Below are 15,333 nucleotides of genomic sequence, written 5' to 3' on the forward strand. Positions count from 1 at the left end.
TCTCTAGTGGTGCTGCTCAGGCTGCTCACTGTGGTGGGTTTTCTTGTCTCAGACCATGGGTTCCAGGGCACATGGGCTCAGTAGGTGAATCTTGGGGGCTAAGTTGCCCCAAGCATGTGGGGTCTTAGTTCCCTGACCAGGAATCGACCAATTCTCTGACCAATGTCTCCTGCATTGGAAGGTGGATTCTTAAGCACTGGACCACCAGCGAAGTCCCTGTACCTGTGTTTGTGATGTATGGTACTTGGAGCAACTTTGGAAGTCTGGGCAAAACTCTAGGTAATTTACGATGTCGCAGACATAAATTACTTTTACCATCTGAGTAAGAAAACAGAGTTTTTCAGTATCATGGCCACTCAGACGACTTTGGACGTCAGACGTGTGGATTTCTTTACAAGAAACTCCAGTTGCCTATGGATAGCAGCTGGGTGTCCTGGAATTTAACTTGATTCTAAGAAAAACTAGAGTTAACCCCATGGGTTAAGGGCTCAAACCCACAAGATTGCCCCACTTAGTGGCTCAGATGAGAAAGAATCTTCCTGCAATGTGGAAGACCCAGTTTCTATCCATGGGTCGGGAAGATTCGCTGAAGAAAGGAATGGCAACCTACTCCAGGATTCTTGCCTGGACAATTGCATGGACAGAGGAGCCTTGCCGGCTACAGTCCATGGGACCGCAAATAGTCAGACACGACTGATTGAATAACACTTTCACTTTTGGTCACAATAGAGTGGAAACAGACCTGGCTTCCTGTCATGGATATCACTGCCCATTCTTACAGAGTTCTTGGCCCATATCCTGTCACCAGTGGCTCTACAGATGCCCTGCACCCTGTCTGATAAATAAGACCCCAGTAGGGACACTCATGAAAGGTCACAGTATCTTGCTTTTACTTCTTATGATTCTTTGAAGCATTTTGGGAGGCAGAGGGCTTGTCATTTGGGGGACTGACATCCTGAGGCCCTGGAGGGTCGTCTCCAGCATGGGAATCACTCTCTTCTTCAGTACTGGATCCTGATGGAGAAAAGGCCTTCTTTATTGCATCCCAACACGATGCCCCAATTTTTGCCCCAGCAGAGCCCAGGAGGATGTTGGATGATGTGGAAAGTCCAGCTGCCCCTGGAAAAGAGGACGAGGTTAGAGCACAAAGGGACAGGCAGGCCCAGCAGCCCCCGGCAAGGCTGTGGGAATCAGAAATCCCAGGACCATCTGGAGGCCCAAGAAATAGACATCCCACCTTTGTTCCCTCCTCTACTTCCTGATACCCCAGGATGTCTGGGATGCTGCACATGGCTGCCCAAAGAGGAAACATGAACTCTGATGGTCAGTCTATCAGCGACAGGACAGATCCTCTGAGAAACGACAGGCTGCCCCTCCCTCCACAGCACCAGGCTGGGCCCAGGGAGGGGACCTACATGTAGGGTTGAGGAGGAATGCCCACCTCCTGAGCTGCACGCCACTCATCCCACCAACCGTATTCCCAACTAGAAGAGGGGACAATGAGGGTGACACAGAGGACCAGGGACCCTGATGACCACGAAGCTGGAAGAAGCACAGAGGCCCTCCTCATGCCTGAATCCTGAGCTGGTTTGTCACACCCTCCCCATCCTCCTGCCCGGACACCTACCCACGGACTGGAGAGTGGCCACCAGGCTGCCGGCGGCAACTCCGCCCCCATTAGCCACGGCGGCCGCTGACATCATCTTGGCCGCGATGGAGGAGGCGGCGATTCCAGCCCCGGTGAAGCCCATGGCACCCAGCACCACGGGAACAGACCCCACGGCTAGGGCTGTAGGGAGAGGGGAGATTTGGGGTTAGCCCCATGGGACCGACTCCCTAGATCTCCCTGACACCTTCCTGTGACATGAGGTGAAGGGTCCACTTTGCTCTCCTGAGAGCCTCGGCGTCCAAGGCAAGGGAAGGCTGTAGATATGGACACACGTGGGTAGGGGGAACCCCTCCAAAAACCTTAATCCCAGGCCTGTTTGTGCCTCATTTTAGCTGTGTTCCTGGGAACCTCAGGAGCCCTCCCTGGGCTTTAGTTCGCCCTTTATAAAATAAAGTTGAAACAAGCAGGGGTTTGACGGGGAACTGGTGTCTTTCACGCAAGCACAGGCCCACAGTATGAGGACAGAACTGCTCTTCTGAAAAGGTGCTGGGTGGAAGCTTCTGACCTCTGGCCCGAGGCCACTGGTGAGCATTCCCCTGGGTCCCTACATCTCAGATGGTGCAGGCATAGAACCTTCTGCAACCTGGAACCTTCTATGTCTACACCGTCCACATGGTGGACACATGTGGCACTGAGCACTTGAGACTGGCTGGTGTGACATAAATGTTTGATTTTCTTTGATTCCAGCCACCACAAATGACCCTCACCAGTGAATGACCCTCACCAGTGGATGACCCTAACTGGGCTCACTGGATGGGCTCCAAGGATTACAGAGCAGTTCTGAGGAATACACACAGTTCAGCTCACACATTTCCTACAAGCCTTTGCAAGAAACCATGCCCCGGCTTTCTGGGGAGATATCACAGATTCAGATAGCTCTAACGCCTTGCCTGGGTTCCCACAGTTTGCACTCGGGAGAAGCTGAGATTGGCAGTGGGTGATGTGAATGGCTTTGCTTTGGTTCCTTCTTGGCAAGGTTCTTGTTACCTCAAGAATTCCACCTCTGACCACTTCCACCCCACCCCTACCACCCAGGTCTTGAAGCTCAAGGCAATCTTGGACTCAATCAAGGCCAGACTCTCCCAGGCGCCCAGGGACAGGGGCACATGGGGCCTTGAGTTGCTTTACAAAGAGACTCACCTCCTCCGATCACGGCTGCGGCAGTCTTGCCTGTAGACAGAAAGAACTCCCATGAATAGCCAGCATTTGCCTTCCCCTACGTCTCTGCTGCTGTCCCAGTGGGAAGAGTTCCCTGGAGTTGGGATCACAGGACAGAGCAGCCCCTGTGTGGCTCTCTGCTTTTACATAGTAGCCTGATAGTCCAGGAATCGGAGGAGGATGGAAAAGAGTCCAGAGCCCTGTGATGCTCCAGAGGGGAGCACAACCTGCCTTGAAACGGTTTCATACTGCTCCTTAACTTTAATACCTTCAGTATCATTTTCTCAAAAAGAAAAAAAAAGAAGTCAGAAAAGCATGCTGATTTTATTTGCAATGGAATAAATGTGACTGTTCTGATTTGTTCATCTTTCAGACACCCTATGCCCTTCCAAGGATATAGCTTGAGTGGAAGCACCCTGTCCTCCAGGGCTCAGCCTACTTGTGACTTTCTGCACAAAGCATCCCTGACTCCCCCATCAGGAAATGTGTGTGCTGCCTTGAGGCTGGAGCCCCTGGCCACACTGGATTCCAGCAAGCCTGTACCACACTGAATTGCTCAGAGCTCTTGGGTCTGGCAGGGACACCTGACCGCAGCAGGGACTGGGGTGTTCGGCAGTAGAGACCAGGTGTTACGGAGATTTCAGGAACTGTGGGAGTGAGCTCAGCCAGCTCCCCAGGAAAAGGAGCCTTGATGCTAGGCAAGGAGGAAAAGGTGCAAAATCAGCCTTGGGCCCCCAGTCATTTCTGGAAGGTTGTAGCTCCTGACTCACCAACACCTCTCTGTCTATCAGGAGCCCTGACTTGTCTTGAGGGCTTCCATTTCTGCACAGATGAAATTTCTAACAACCTGGTCTTTCAGTTCTCACCTCCCTACTTCCAAGGATCTTAGACTCTATGCCATACACACCCAAGGTCATACCCTATACCTACGCTGCCTGCTATGGGAAGCACTAGCTATGTGTGCTACTTAAATCTTGAAAGTGAAAGAGAAAGTCGTTCAGTCCTGTCTGACTCCTTGTGATCCCATGGACTATACAGTCCATGGAATTCTCCAGGCCAAAATACTGGAGTGGGTAGCCTTTCCCTTCTCCAGGGGATCTTCCAACCCAGGGATCGAACCCAGATTTCCCACATTGTAGGCAGATATCTTACCAACTGAGCCACAGTGAATTACAATAAAATAAAGATTACAACTCAGTTTCTGGGTCACATGACCCAGTTGTCATTAGTCAAACATGGCTAATAGCTACTGTCTTGGATCACACAAAGTTCATGGTCATCACTGCAGAAAGCTCTGTTGGACAGTGGGGCCCTAGATCTTGTCACTGACAAACATTGCCTCCTCCCTGCGATCAATTTCAGCACCCCTCTAGAAACTCCCAGCTCCTCCTTTCACAGATTCTGATTCCAATATAGCTTTCAACAGTTCCTCAACCGCAATGAGATTTTTGATCTCTGTCCAGACACAACTTGGAGTGCTAGGGATTCAGTTCCAGGTTACTGCAATAAAGCAATTATCAGATGATTTTTTAGTTCCCCATTGCATATAAAAGTTATGTTTATAATATGCTGGAGTCTACTAAGTGAGCAATGCCCTTATGTATTAAAAAATGTGTATATCTTAAGTTAAAAATACTTTATTGCTAAAAATATGAACCAACTCTGCCAACTCTTGGTTGCTACAAGCCTTCAAATTGTTAAAAAAAAAAAAAAAAGAGTATCTGCAAACTCCAATAAAATGAGATTTGCCCACATTAGTTCCCTGAGGCTGCAGTAACTAATGACCACAAGCTCTGTTCATTCTCTCATGTTCTCCCAGTTCTGGAGGTTAGAGGTGTAGGCAGAGCCAGGCTCTCTCTGAAGGCTCCAGGGGAGGATCTTTCCTTGACTGTTTCAACATCACTGTCTAGTGCTTGCTGACAACTCCTGGCTTGTGGCTGCCTCGCTCCGATCTCTCTGACTCCACCACTGCCACCCTCGTGGGCATCACCTCTCCTTGTCCAGGATTAGAGATGGGGGGCAACACACAGAATGAGACACATCTGTTGGCTGCTGGGTACAGAGAAGAGTGAAGGTGTTGGGGTCCCTCCTTGGCCCTGGTGCCCACAGGCGAAAGTTCACCTCCTTAGTGAGGATGAGGAGGCTCTCGTTGATCTGGCTGCTTCTATCCTGGGGAAAGAATAGAAGCCATGCCCAGCCCTCAGCATTCAATCTCTTGCCTGACAAATCCAGGAACATCTTCCAGACTCTGCCACACATTCCCAATATTCCTGAGCCACCTCCACCTAAAGACTCAATGTGAGTCTACTGCGCTCCTGCTGCCACAGAATTTTCCACAAGGCAGTATGATTCTCTATCGTTTCTACTTTTTGAGTGTTTTAAAGTCAAGGGTAAATCCTCCTTCTCTGCCATCTCCCAACATGCCAAGAAGTACTGGCTTGGGAACAAGGAAGCTCTGAAGGTGAATTTCAGAAAAAGAAATATGAATGAAGTATATCTTTGTGCATGCAAAGTCATGTTATGATCTGAATGTTTGTGTTCCTGTATTTTCACAGGTTGAAACCTAATACCCCGTGTGATGGTGTTAGGAGGGGAGCTTCTAGGAGGTGATTCAGTCTTGAAGCCAGAGCCCTCTTGGTTGAGATCAGTTTCCTTATGAGAGAGACTCCTCCACCCCATTCCCCTGCCAGTTCCTTTGTTCCTCCCAGCATAGAAGCTTACAGGGATGGCTGTCTAGGAAGTGAGCTCTCACAACACACAGTCTACCGGTGTCCTAATCTGTGACTTCCTAGGCTATACAAAAGTGAAAAACAAATTTCTGTTCTTTTTAAGACACCTAAGTTATGGCATTTTGTTATAGCACCCATAATGATCTACATCAAGACACAATCCACACAGTGGAAAGGCAACTGATAGAATGGGAGAAAACCTTGGCAAATCACGTATCTGCTGCAAAGTCGCTTCAGTCGTGTCCAACTCTGTGCAACCCCAGAGATGGGAGCCCACCAGGCTCCTCCGTCCATAGGATTTTCAGACAAGAGTACTGGAGTGGGGTGCCATTGCCTTCTCCATCATGTATCTAGTAAGGGACTAATATTCAAAGTGTGGTAGATAGAATTCCTATGAGAGAGAACTCAAAGAACTCGGTTTAAGATTGGCAAAGAATTCAAATAGGCAATTTCCTAAAGAGATACAAATGGCTAACAAGCATTAGGAAAGATGCTCAAATTCAGTCATCATTAGGGTCTTGTACACTGTTGGTAGGAATGTAAAATGGTGCAAGAGCTATGCAGAACACTATGGCAGTTCCTGAAAACATTAAAACAGAAAATCATATGATCCAGCAGCAAGCCGATTTCTGGATATGATTTAAGAAACTGAAAACAGGGTCTTGAAGAGAGATTTGCACTGCATGTTCATAGCTGCATTTTTCACAGTTGTCAAGAAGTGGAAGCAATCTAAGTGTCCATCGATGGATAAATGGATCATCACCACGTGCTAGAGACCACAAGGGAATACCATTCTGCATTAAAGAGGAAGCTATGTCGTATGGGTGAACCTAGGGCCTTATGCTAAGTGAAATAAACCGCTGACATGGAAATTAGATTACCTTACTTAAATTTTAGAAATAGAAAGAACTGTGGTTTCCAGGAGCTGGGAGCAGGAGGAGACAGATAATTAATGTTTAACATGTACAGAGTTTCAGTTTTGAGAAATGGAAAGAATTCTAGATATCAAGTACTCAACAATGCAAATGTAGTTAACACTATTCAGCCTACGCTGACAAACTCTCATCTTGGCAAATTAAATTCTATAGTGTATTATCACCTGATTTAAGAAAAAACATACATGTACCTTTGGTGCCCTGGCACTAGGCTGCCCCACATTAGAGGTGACTCTGCTCTTGGAAGGTGTGTTCTGGGAGGACATTAGTGACCAGGCCCTGGGGTATCAAGGGAGGAGCATAAATGGAGAAATGAAACTTACCTGCCTTGGGTGCTGTGGGGCAACAGGGCAGGCATGGGCAGTGAACTCTGATCGGCAAGGAGCCGTGCCTGAGACCGGGCCTGCCGGCTGTCAGGCATCTAACCTGAGCAGCACCTCTGCCCCACCTTACTGGAGATGACCCAACACTGAGAGACCCCTGAGAGTGACCTCACCCTACCCCTGAGCTTAAAAACAAACCTATGAAGGTCCAGAGAGGGCAAGTGACTGGCTCTGGGTCACTCAGCAAGTCAGAGGCAGAGCTAAACCCTGAAGTGCGGTCCCTCTGACTCTACAGCATCATTTATTTCATCTCCTGTGTACAGTGTGGCTTTTTTCTGACAGTGTGTCAGAGAGATTCCATCAGGAAGACTGTCCTTACACTGACAACTTAGCAGGTAGAGCTGAGCAGTGGGTGTGGGGTGAGGATCCGAGGATTGGTGCTCAGAGACCCGTTACCTGCATAATGGTAGACATTGCTGCCTTTCGACTTGGGGGGATCTGTGAGGTCAGAGCCAGAGCCATCTGACCCCTGACGTGGCTCCTGTGGTGCCTTCCCAGGAGAAGAGCCATCAGAGGCCTGGTTGCTTGACTGGGAAGGTTCTTCTTCCTCTGGAAGAAAGAAATAATGGGGGAGCACAAAGCGTGGTGGGCAGCTGGGGAACAGACCCCACACAGGCCCCTCCACCCTTTCCTGAAGACCCCAGGATCTCTGATGTAGGGAGGGGACCTCAGGGGAAGCTGAGCTGAGAGGTGTCAAGGGTGCTTGGAGGTGAACCAGGGAGAAGCCAGAGACAGGGAGGCCCAGCACCAGTGGAGAGCTGGGGGTCCTGACTGCACAGGGCAGGAGGCTGAGGCCCACGGGGAAGAGCCTTGATGGGCCCAGAGCACCTGGTGGCAGCACCAGGCCAGAACCCAGACCCCCGCTGCTCACGTTAAGGAACCCCAAGCTCTGGGCCACCCACCCTTGGGAGCTTTTCCAAGGGCACTCACCTTCTGACAACAATTCTGGCAGGAGGGGGCCCAAGGCATCGCCTTCCCCACTCTCTATGGCTTTAGCTGACATCCTGGAGGTGGTGTGGAAACACTGGTTCTGGAGCCAAGGACACCACGGTCTTTTTAGAAACAGAGTGTGAAATTAAAACTGCTCTGAAAAAAAAGAAAAATAAAATAAATACATAAAACTGCTCTGCCTGATTTCGGGCTTTCCTGATACCTCAGATGGTAAAGAATCTGCCTGCAATGCAGGAGACCCTGGTTTGATTCCTGGGTTGGGAAGATTCACTGGAGAAGAGATAGGCTACCGACTTCAGTATTCTTGGGCTTCCCTTGTGGCTCAGTGGGTAAAGAATCCACCTACAATGTGGGAGACATGGGTTCAATTCCTGGGTTGGGAAGATCCCTGGAGAAGGGAAAAGCTACCCATTCCAGTATTCTGGCCTAGAGAGTTTCATGGACTGTATAGTCCATGGGGTGGCAAAGACTCGGACATCACTGAGCGACTTTCACTTTCACTGCCTGATTTAGGCTGCACTAAGGTTTCAGGGGGGTATCTCTCTGCCGTTCCAGCCCTGCCCTCTGTCCCACTGCAGCCTATGGGCCACTTACAGCCCACCTGCTTAATCTGCTCAGACCACAGTTTTGAAGTTAATAATGACTTTGCTTGGCTCCCTGATCTCCAGAATCCTGGCCACCTCTAACATCCCATCTCTGTCCCCTGCTCACTGCCCACCTGGTCTAAGTTTCAGGGCTTCATAGTAACCTGGGTCAAGACAAGACCAGAGGTTCCCAACACCCCATGGTAAAGGTGGGATCAAGCCCCCCCACCCACACACACTCAGCTCTGGTCACAGGGACAGCAGTCCTGATGGAAGTGGAGAGGGAGGCTGAGAGTGGAGTCCCTTTACTCCCTCCCCTCCCCACTTCCCAGGCCCCTGCTTACCCTGCTTAGTAATTGCTGGGGATCGAAGAGTAGTGTGTGAAGCCCTGCACATAATGAGGCTGTTGAGAACTCCAGCAGGCTAAATAGTCCCTCCCTGAATGACCTCTGACCCCAAGAGTCCAAGGAGGAGGTGAGTCACCCTCATCCCAGGCTGGGTGCCACGTAGACCTCACCTTTGCCATGCTAATGGGAGGATGAGGGGCGGGGCTTCTGAAGGAGCATGACTTTCCCTCTCAGATTCCCCTTCTTGGATATGTGAGGAATCCTTAGTCCTCCTTTTTATAGAACTCACCTGCAATTCTTGTGAACTTTATTTTCCCTGCCCTCCATGATTTGCAGGTTTACGTTACAAAACGTTTTTCCTGACTGACAAATGGCACAGAGCCCCAATCTCATATCTGTAATAACGGAGGAAGCAGAGCAGGTTGATGGTCAAGAGCACCATCTCTGACCAGTGCCTGGGGAGGAATCCTTAGTTGCGACTAAGGCAGTGAATTACCCTTGATGTGCCTTAGTTTGCTGACACCCTGGCATGCACAGAATAGGTGGTATTACTATATTTACTTCTTTTTGTCCCTTGAAGTGTTAGTCACTCTGTCGTGTCCGACTCTTGGTGACCCCAAGACTGTAGCCTGCCAGGCTCCTCAGTCCTTGGGGATTCTCCAGGCAAGATTACTGGAGTGGGTTGCCGTGCCCTCCTCCAGTGGATCTTCCCGACCCAGGGATTGAACATAGGTCTCCTGCATTACAGACAGATTCTTTACCACCTGAAGCACCAGGGAAGCCCTTCTGTCCCTTATCCCTGGTGGAATAAATCTTATGAATAGCATAGATTTGTCTGTCTTCTCCTGGGTCTAGAGCTCAATAAATATGTTTTGAATGGTAGAACAAAGAAGAAGAGGGAAGTGAGAATGTCAGTGTGAAGCTGGGTCAGGGAACAAGGGGCAGAAAACGGGGGAAGGGGCAGAATCAGTGCTGGAAGAGGCCTCTGCTTGGGACGGGCTTGAGTGTCTTGGGAATGGAGGCCTTGTCCCTCCTGCAAGACGAGGACAGGAGCGGCCAGAGCCAGGGCCCTGTCTTTCCCCAACCCCCACCTCTGCTTAAGCTTTGGGACAACAAAGCCAAACATTTCCGCAAATCTGCTCCAGTTTTGGTGAGCCACTGCGGGACGCTGTCCACGGGGCCAAGAGCAGAGAGGCTGCGGGAGCCCCTCCTCGGTGTCACGTGGTGTTGACTTTCCTGGCAGAATTCAGGACACAAGGAACATCCCCAACCTGGAGAATCAGGCCGATTGGTTTCTCTGAAATTCCTGTCACTAGAAGATAGCTAGAAAGACAGCCTATGAAACAGAAAAGACTGGTATCGTCCGATCACAGGTGACATTAAAAACACCATCCATCCCTGTCTCTTTGACCTAAGGGCTGTGGTGGTCACCTTGGGTCACGGTCTGGGACCCGGTCCCGTCTGTGGCGCCGGAGGAGCTTGAGAACTGACTGGGTTCTGGATGCCTGGCTCCTTCATGATGATACCTGGACAGGGTTTGGGGACCAGGCCCTGAGGGCACCACCAGCTGAGATCTGCCTCCTCAACCAGGTCTGGGCACTGTGGGAGGACCCTGATGGGGTACTTGACCTGGGCAGGGTAACCTACCCCTTCATGTACCTTCTCTCCTCTTAGGCAGGGCCTGAGCCTCGGAGGGCAAAAGTTGTACCTTGGGACCTTGCTCTTCCTGCTTCCTTGGCAGGACAGAGAATAATCTTTGTTTGGTGGAGATTTACAGGAACATAGTGCCCTGACTGGGACCTGACCTCTAGAACAAGGGATCTGACATCAGGAAGGTTACAATAATCAAATACACCCCTCCCTCGTTTTTCCTAGAAAGGGGCTTTACTGAAAGCTTCCAGATTTCTGGATTTTTAAGGCATGAGCCACCTGTCTCCTTCCTGGCCCTGCAAGAAACAGTCCTCTGCTCCAAACTGACGTTTTGATATTGTTTGGCCCCACTGTTTGCTGGGCACACGGACATACATTCGGTTACATAACCTCTTCCTTGGGTTCTATAATTTGCCAAAAGGCTTACGGAACTCAGAAAAGCACTTTCCTTACTATTACTGATATACTACAAAGAGTATTAAAGGATGCAAGTCAACAGCCAGATGGAAAGATACCTCCGATGAGGCTGGAGCACAGGAGTTGCGGTCCCTGCGGAGTCTGGGGTGCATCACCCTTCCAGAGTGTGGATGTGTTATTGTTTCCCAATTGGCAGTTCTCAGAACTCCATATTGTAGGGATGTTGATGGAGGCCCCATAGTGTAGGTGTGATGGAATATTAGCTTCATTTTTATCCCTCTCCTCGCCCTGCAGGATTGGGGTTGGGGCTGATCATGGCTTGGTCTTTCTGGTGACCAGCTCCCATCCAGGAGCCCAGCTAGAATCACCCCGTTAGAACAAAGGATGTTTCTGTCACTCAGGAGACTCCAAGGAATATAGGAGCTCTCTGTAAGATGCACCTATCACTGGTACAAAGGTTTTAGGAGTTCTGTTGTTAGGCATTAGGGTCAAAGATCAATATATATATATTTTTTCCTTATTATTTCACATCATCATGATATTCCCTATTACTCCACATCACCTTCTGCTAAAACAAAATGCCAAAATTATTTCCCTTTAAGAACGAATAGCAAATTAATTGTTTTACTACTAGTATTAATTATTTTAGTAATCAGAATTAGATGCAGGTTAAATACCTTGTGATAAGAATATATGGGTGATGTAGTTTCTTCTTTACTTGTTAAACATTCAAATACTGATAGATTTAAAGAAGTTCCCAAGTTCGTGCAGAGGGGCTCTGGGGGTCCTTCACCCAGTTAACTCCACCGCTTATATATTATGTAATGATAGTATAAGCTAAAAGCTAGGAAGCTAACATTGGTAGAAAGAGTGTGCATGTCATTTTACTACATGTGTAACCAATATTGCCTCAAGATACAGAACTACTCCATCACCACCAAACCTCTCTCTAACTGAAGCCTCACACTGAACCTCTAACTATCTCCCTGGCCCAGCTTTCCTTATCCCTTGAAACCACTAATCTGTTTTATATGTCTATAATTATGTCATTTTAAGAATGTTATATATTTCGTGATGGGCTTTTTTTCATTCAACATAATGCAGTTTAGATCCATTGAAGTTGTGTGTATCAATAGTTTGTTCCTTTATATTGTTGAGAAGTATACCATGATATAGATCCACGGGGTTTTCCCCCCCGTTTTATTGAAACATAATTGATGTATACCATTGTGTAAGTTATAGTGTGCAATGTGATTTAATACATGTATATATTGCAAAAAGATTATGTACACTGCCGTTTGTTTATCCATTCACCTATCTTGGTTGTTTCCGGTTTTCAGCTATTAGCTATTAAAGCTGCTATGAACTGTCAACAAATGGCTGACCAGGTCAGCACTCTGTAACTTTTGGTACCAGGTTCAACTACAAAAGTGGACTTGAAGAGTCTGTTCTCAGCTAGAATCAACTGCTTACTCATTCATTCATTCATTCACTCAACAAATATCTATGACTCACAAAGAGTCAGACATTGATTAGACATTTTGGGGGGATGCCAAGATAAATCTGATGGGATTTGGTGAGGAGTTTGCAATCTAGGAAGAAATATAAGACAAGAAAAATACATCTCTCTCTCTAATACAGAGCTACAAGTGCTATTCAGCACAGCAAAAGCTCTGGGAATCCTGAAGAAGGAGATGTTGAGACAAATTCTTAGCCTGAATTATACTTTATTCAACTGTGGTTACATGTTTGAAACAACATTCGGCAAGGAAATTATTACAAATTTCAAGTTAATTCAATCTCAATGCTTTTATACTTTGAACTACATATTGAGCTAAGGGTCACAAAGCTGGTTTTGAGACAACTTCCTTGCCAGGTCTAAGGCTCTCCAAGCAACTTACTTTGCAGAGTGAGGAAATTTGACAGCTATTGTTTTCTTCTCAGTTTGAAACCAACTCAGAAAGAATGCCATTTCAACATTGTATCTATAATAATCAGGAAAAGTTTTATTATGAAAAAATAATGCATACATAAAAACTTAATCTGATGTCAGAATTTCCATCTCATGTGTCATTCATAACTTCTCCCCTTTCCCCAGCTTAGATTTGATTCAGGCTCTCATGTGGAGAGGTTTCAGAAGGGGAAGGGAGACAGAATCTGCTCCTCGCTTTTCTTTCCTCTACTTCCTTACCAAATGGCTGCTTTTGGCAACGTCAGGGTCAACTGAGTAGAGCCATGAGACATAAAGGTGCAAAAAGCTATTTTACTTTAGGTGGTACAGTATGTAGAGGTCTCTTGACTGTCCAATAGAGCTGTCTCGGTCAGGGAGGACATCCAAACAAAAGCTGCCCTTTTCTCTCCAAGGATGTTTTGATGGTTAATTCTATTCATCAGTTTGACTGGGTCATCATGCCCAGATATTTTTCACACATTATTCTACATGTTTTTGTGAAGGTGTTTTTAGATGAGATTAATATTTAATATCTAGACAGCATATTAAAAACCAGAGACCTTGCTTTGCCGATAAAGGTCTGTATAATCAAAGTGATGGTTTTTCCAGTAGTCATGGATGGATGTGAGAGTTGGACCATAAAGAAGGCTGAGCGCTGAAGAACTGATGCCTTCAAACTGTGATGCTGGAGAAGACTCTAGAGAGTCCCTTGGACACCAGGGAGATCAAAACAGTCAATCCTTAGGAAAATCAATCCTGAATATTCATTGGAAGGACTGATGCTGAAGCTCCAATACTTTGGCCATCTGAGCTCATTGGAAAAGACCTTGAAGTTGGGAAAGATTGAGGGCAGGAGGAGAAGTGGGCGACAGAGGATGAGCTGGTTGGATGGCATCACTGACTCAATGGACATGAGTTTGAGCAAGCTCTGGGAGATAATGAAGGACAGGGAAACCTGGCGTGCTGCAGTCCACTGGGTCACAAATTGCTGGACACAACTTAGTGACTGAACAACACCAAACATTAAAAAAATATTATTATTATTATTACAATTTTGCGGTGTGCTGGGTCTCCATTGCAGTGCACTGGTGTGGTTGTTGCTCCACGGCATGGGAGACGTTAGTTCCTCATCCAGGGAGTCAACCTGTATCCCTTGCATTGGAAGACAGATTCTTAACTACTGGACCACCAGGAAGTCCTAAAGGACATTAACATTTAAATCTGTGGACTTTGAGCAAAGTAGATTCCCCTCTACGGTGTGGGTGTGCCCCAGCCAAGCAGTTGAAGGCCTTAATACAACAAAAATTGACTTTCCCTCAGCAAGCAGGGATTCTGCGAGCTAATTGCCTAGGATGCTTTCCCTGAGTCTTCAGCCTGCTGGACTACTTCAGCAGATCTTGGATTCACTCAGTTTCCACAATCACTGTAACTCAATTCCTTAAAACAAACCTCTCTCTATATATGGTATTCTGTTGATTCTGGGTCTCGGGGGAAAGTGAAATTGAAAGTGTTAGTCTCTTGGTCATGTCTGACTCTTTGCAACTCCATGGACTGTAGCCCACCAGGCTCCTCTGTCCATGGGATTTCCCAGGCAAGAATACTAGAGCAGGTTGCCATTTCCTTCTCCAGGGAATCTTCCCAACCCAGGGATCAAATTCAGGTCTCCAGCATGGCAGGCAGATTCTTTACCATCTGAGCCACCAGGGAGAACCCTGACTAATACAGATGCTTTTTTTAGTTTTTTGGAGGCCTCCACTGAGAATCTCTATGTATCTTTTGGACCCCATAAGACAGCCCCCAAGTACCACCTCTGGGACCCTACTTCTAGCCTCTTTCTGGTGAGGTCCCTTTTCCCTTGGCCACAAACTGGGCAAGGTTTGTCAAGGTTCTGTCACGACAACCTTGCAACGCTCCCGAGCTGGGTAGCTGGCCCAGAGTCGGACAGGACTGAGCGACTACCATTTTACAACTCAACCAGTCTGTACTGGAGGTTCTGTTTTCCCCAGGTTTTCATGCCTCCGCCTATTGCTCACTGATGGTTGGGGACTCTGTGCGACCGTACGAACTGCAGCTCGCCAGGCTCCTCTGTCCATGGAATTCTCCAGGCAAGAATACCATAATGGTTGAGTGGTCGGTTAAACGCTAAAACGTTTGCGAGGTTCCAGGCACACAGCCGATACGTAACACAGTGCGCTGAAACTAAAGCAAAAAGACAAGAAAACTTGCATTCCCGTGCATGAGCTAGCACAGAAGTCTCCTGGAGGAAGCAGGGTAAACCTCACCTGTTGCGCTTGCTCCCTAAGCCCTGGAGGAGGACCTACATTTCAGTTCAGTTCAGTCGCTCAGTCGTGTCCTACTCTTGGCGACCCCATGAATTGCAGCACGCCAGGCCTCCCTGTCCATCACCAAACTCCCGGAGTTCACCCAGACTCACGTCCATCGAGTCAGTGATGCCATCCAGCCATCTCATCCTCTGTCGTCCCCTTCTCCTCCTGCAAGCGGAGGCCGATTTCACTCGCTTCCGCAGTCCGGCAGTCAGTCGCGCCGCAGCGAATCAAG

At 48.0% G+C, this 15,333-nt stretch overlaps 1 protein-coding gene across 7 annotated transcripts; it reads right to left on the bottom strand.

The window, feature by feature from the left end:
• Nucleotides 1–868: 868 nt before the first annotated feature.
• LOC147349086 (uncharacterized) lies at nt 869–15,311 on the bottom strand. 7 transcript variants are annotated; one of them, XM_086363133.1, is made up of 6 exons: nt 15,209–15,311; nt 7,805–7,955; nt 7,271–7,423; nt 2,810–2,839; nt 1,628–1,789; nt 869–1,119 (listed from the first exon to the last, which is right to left on the bottom strand). In XM_086363133.1, the coding sequence occupies exons 2-6, from the start codon at nt 7,875–7,877 to the stop codon at nt 890–892; spliced, it is 648 nt and encodes a 215-aa protein (XP_086219259.1). In that variant the 5' UTR covers nt 7,878–7,955; nt 15,209–15,311; the 3' UTR covers nt 869–889. The 7 variants fall into 7 exon arrangements, with proteins under 7 accessions (XP_086219259.1, XP_086219257.1, XP_086219263.1 ...); XM_086363131.1 differs by having other exon boundaries at nt 7,805–7,960; XM_086363137.1 differs by having other exon boundaries at nt 7,805–7,960; nt 15,057–15,311.
• Between the last annotated feature and the right edge of the window lie 22 nt (nt 15,312–15,333).

Source organism: Bos grunniens, chromosome 21 (assembly GCF_055505025.1).
Source record: "Bos grunniens cultivar Pamir isolate PY7600 chromosome 21, Bosgru_T2T1.0, whole genome shotgun sequence".
In the NCBI taxonomy this organism is placed as follows: domain Eukaryota; kingdom Metazoa; phylum Chordata; class Mammalia; order Artiodactyla; family Bovidae; genus Bos; species Bos grunniens.

Excerpts from the sequence above, each read along its gene's own strand:
- LOC147349086 (XM_086363133.1), bottom strand. The coding sequence starts at position 7,877 with ATGTCAGCTAAAGCCATAGAGAGTGGGGAAGGCGATGCCTTGGGCCCC. Across the intron at positions 7,424-7,804 it reads GCCAGAATTGTTGTCAGAAG|AGGAAGAAGAACCTTCCCAG; the intron begins GTGAGTGCCCTT and ends TCTTTCTTCCAG. Across the intron at positions 2,840-7,270 it reads CAATGTCTACCATTATGCAG|GCAAGACTGCCGCAGCCGTG; the intron begins GTAACGGGTCTC and ends TTCTGTCTACAG.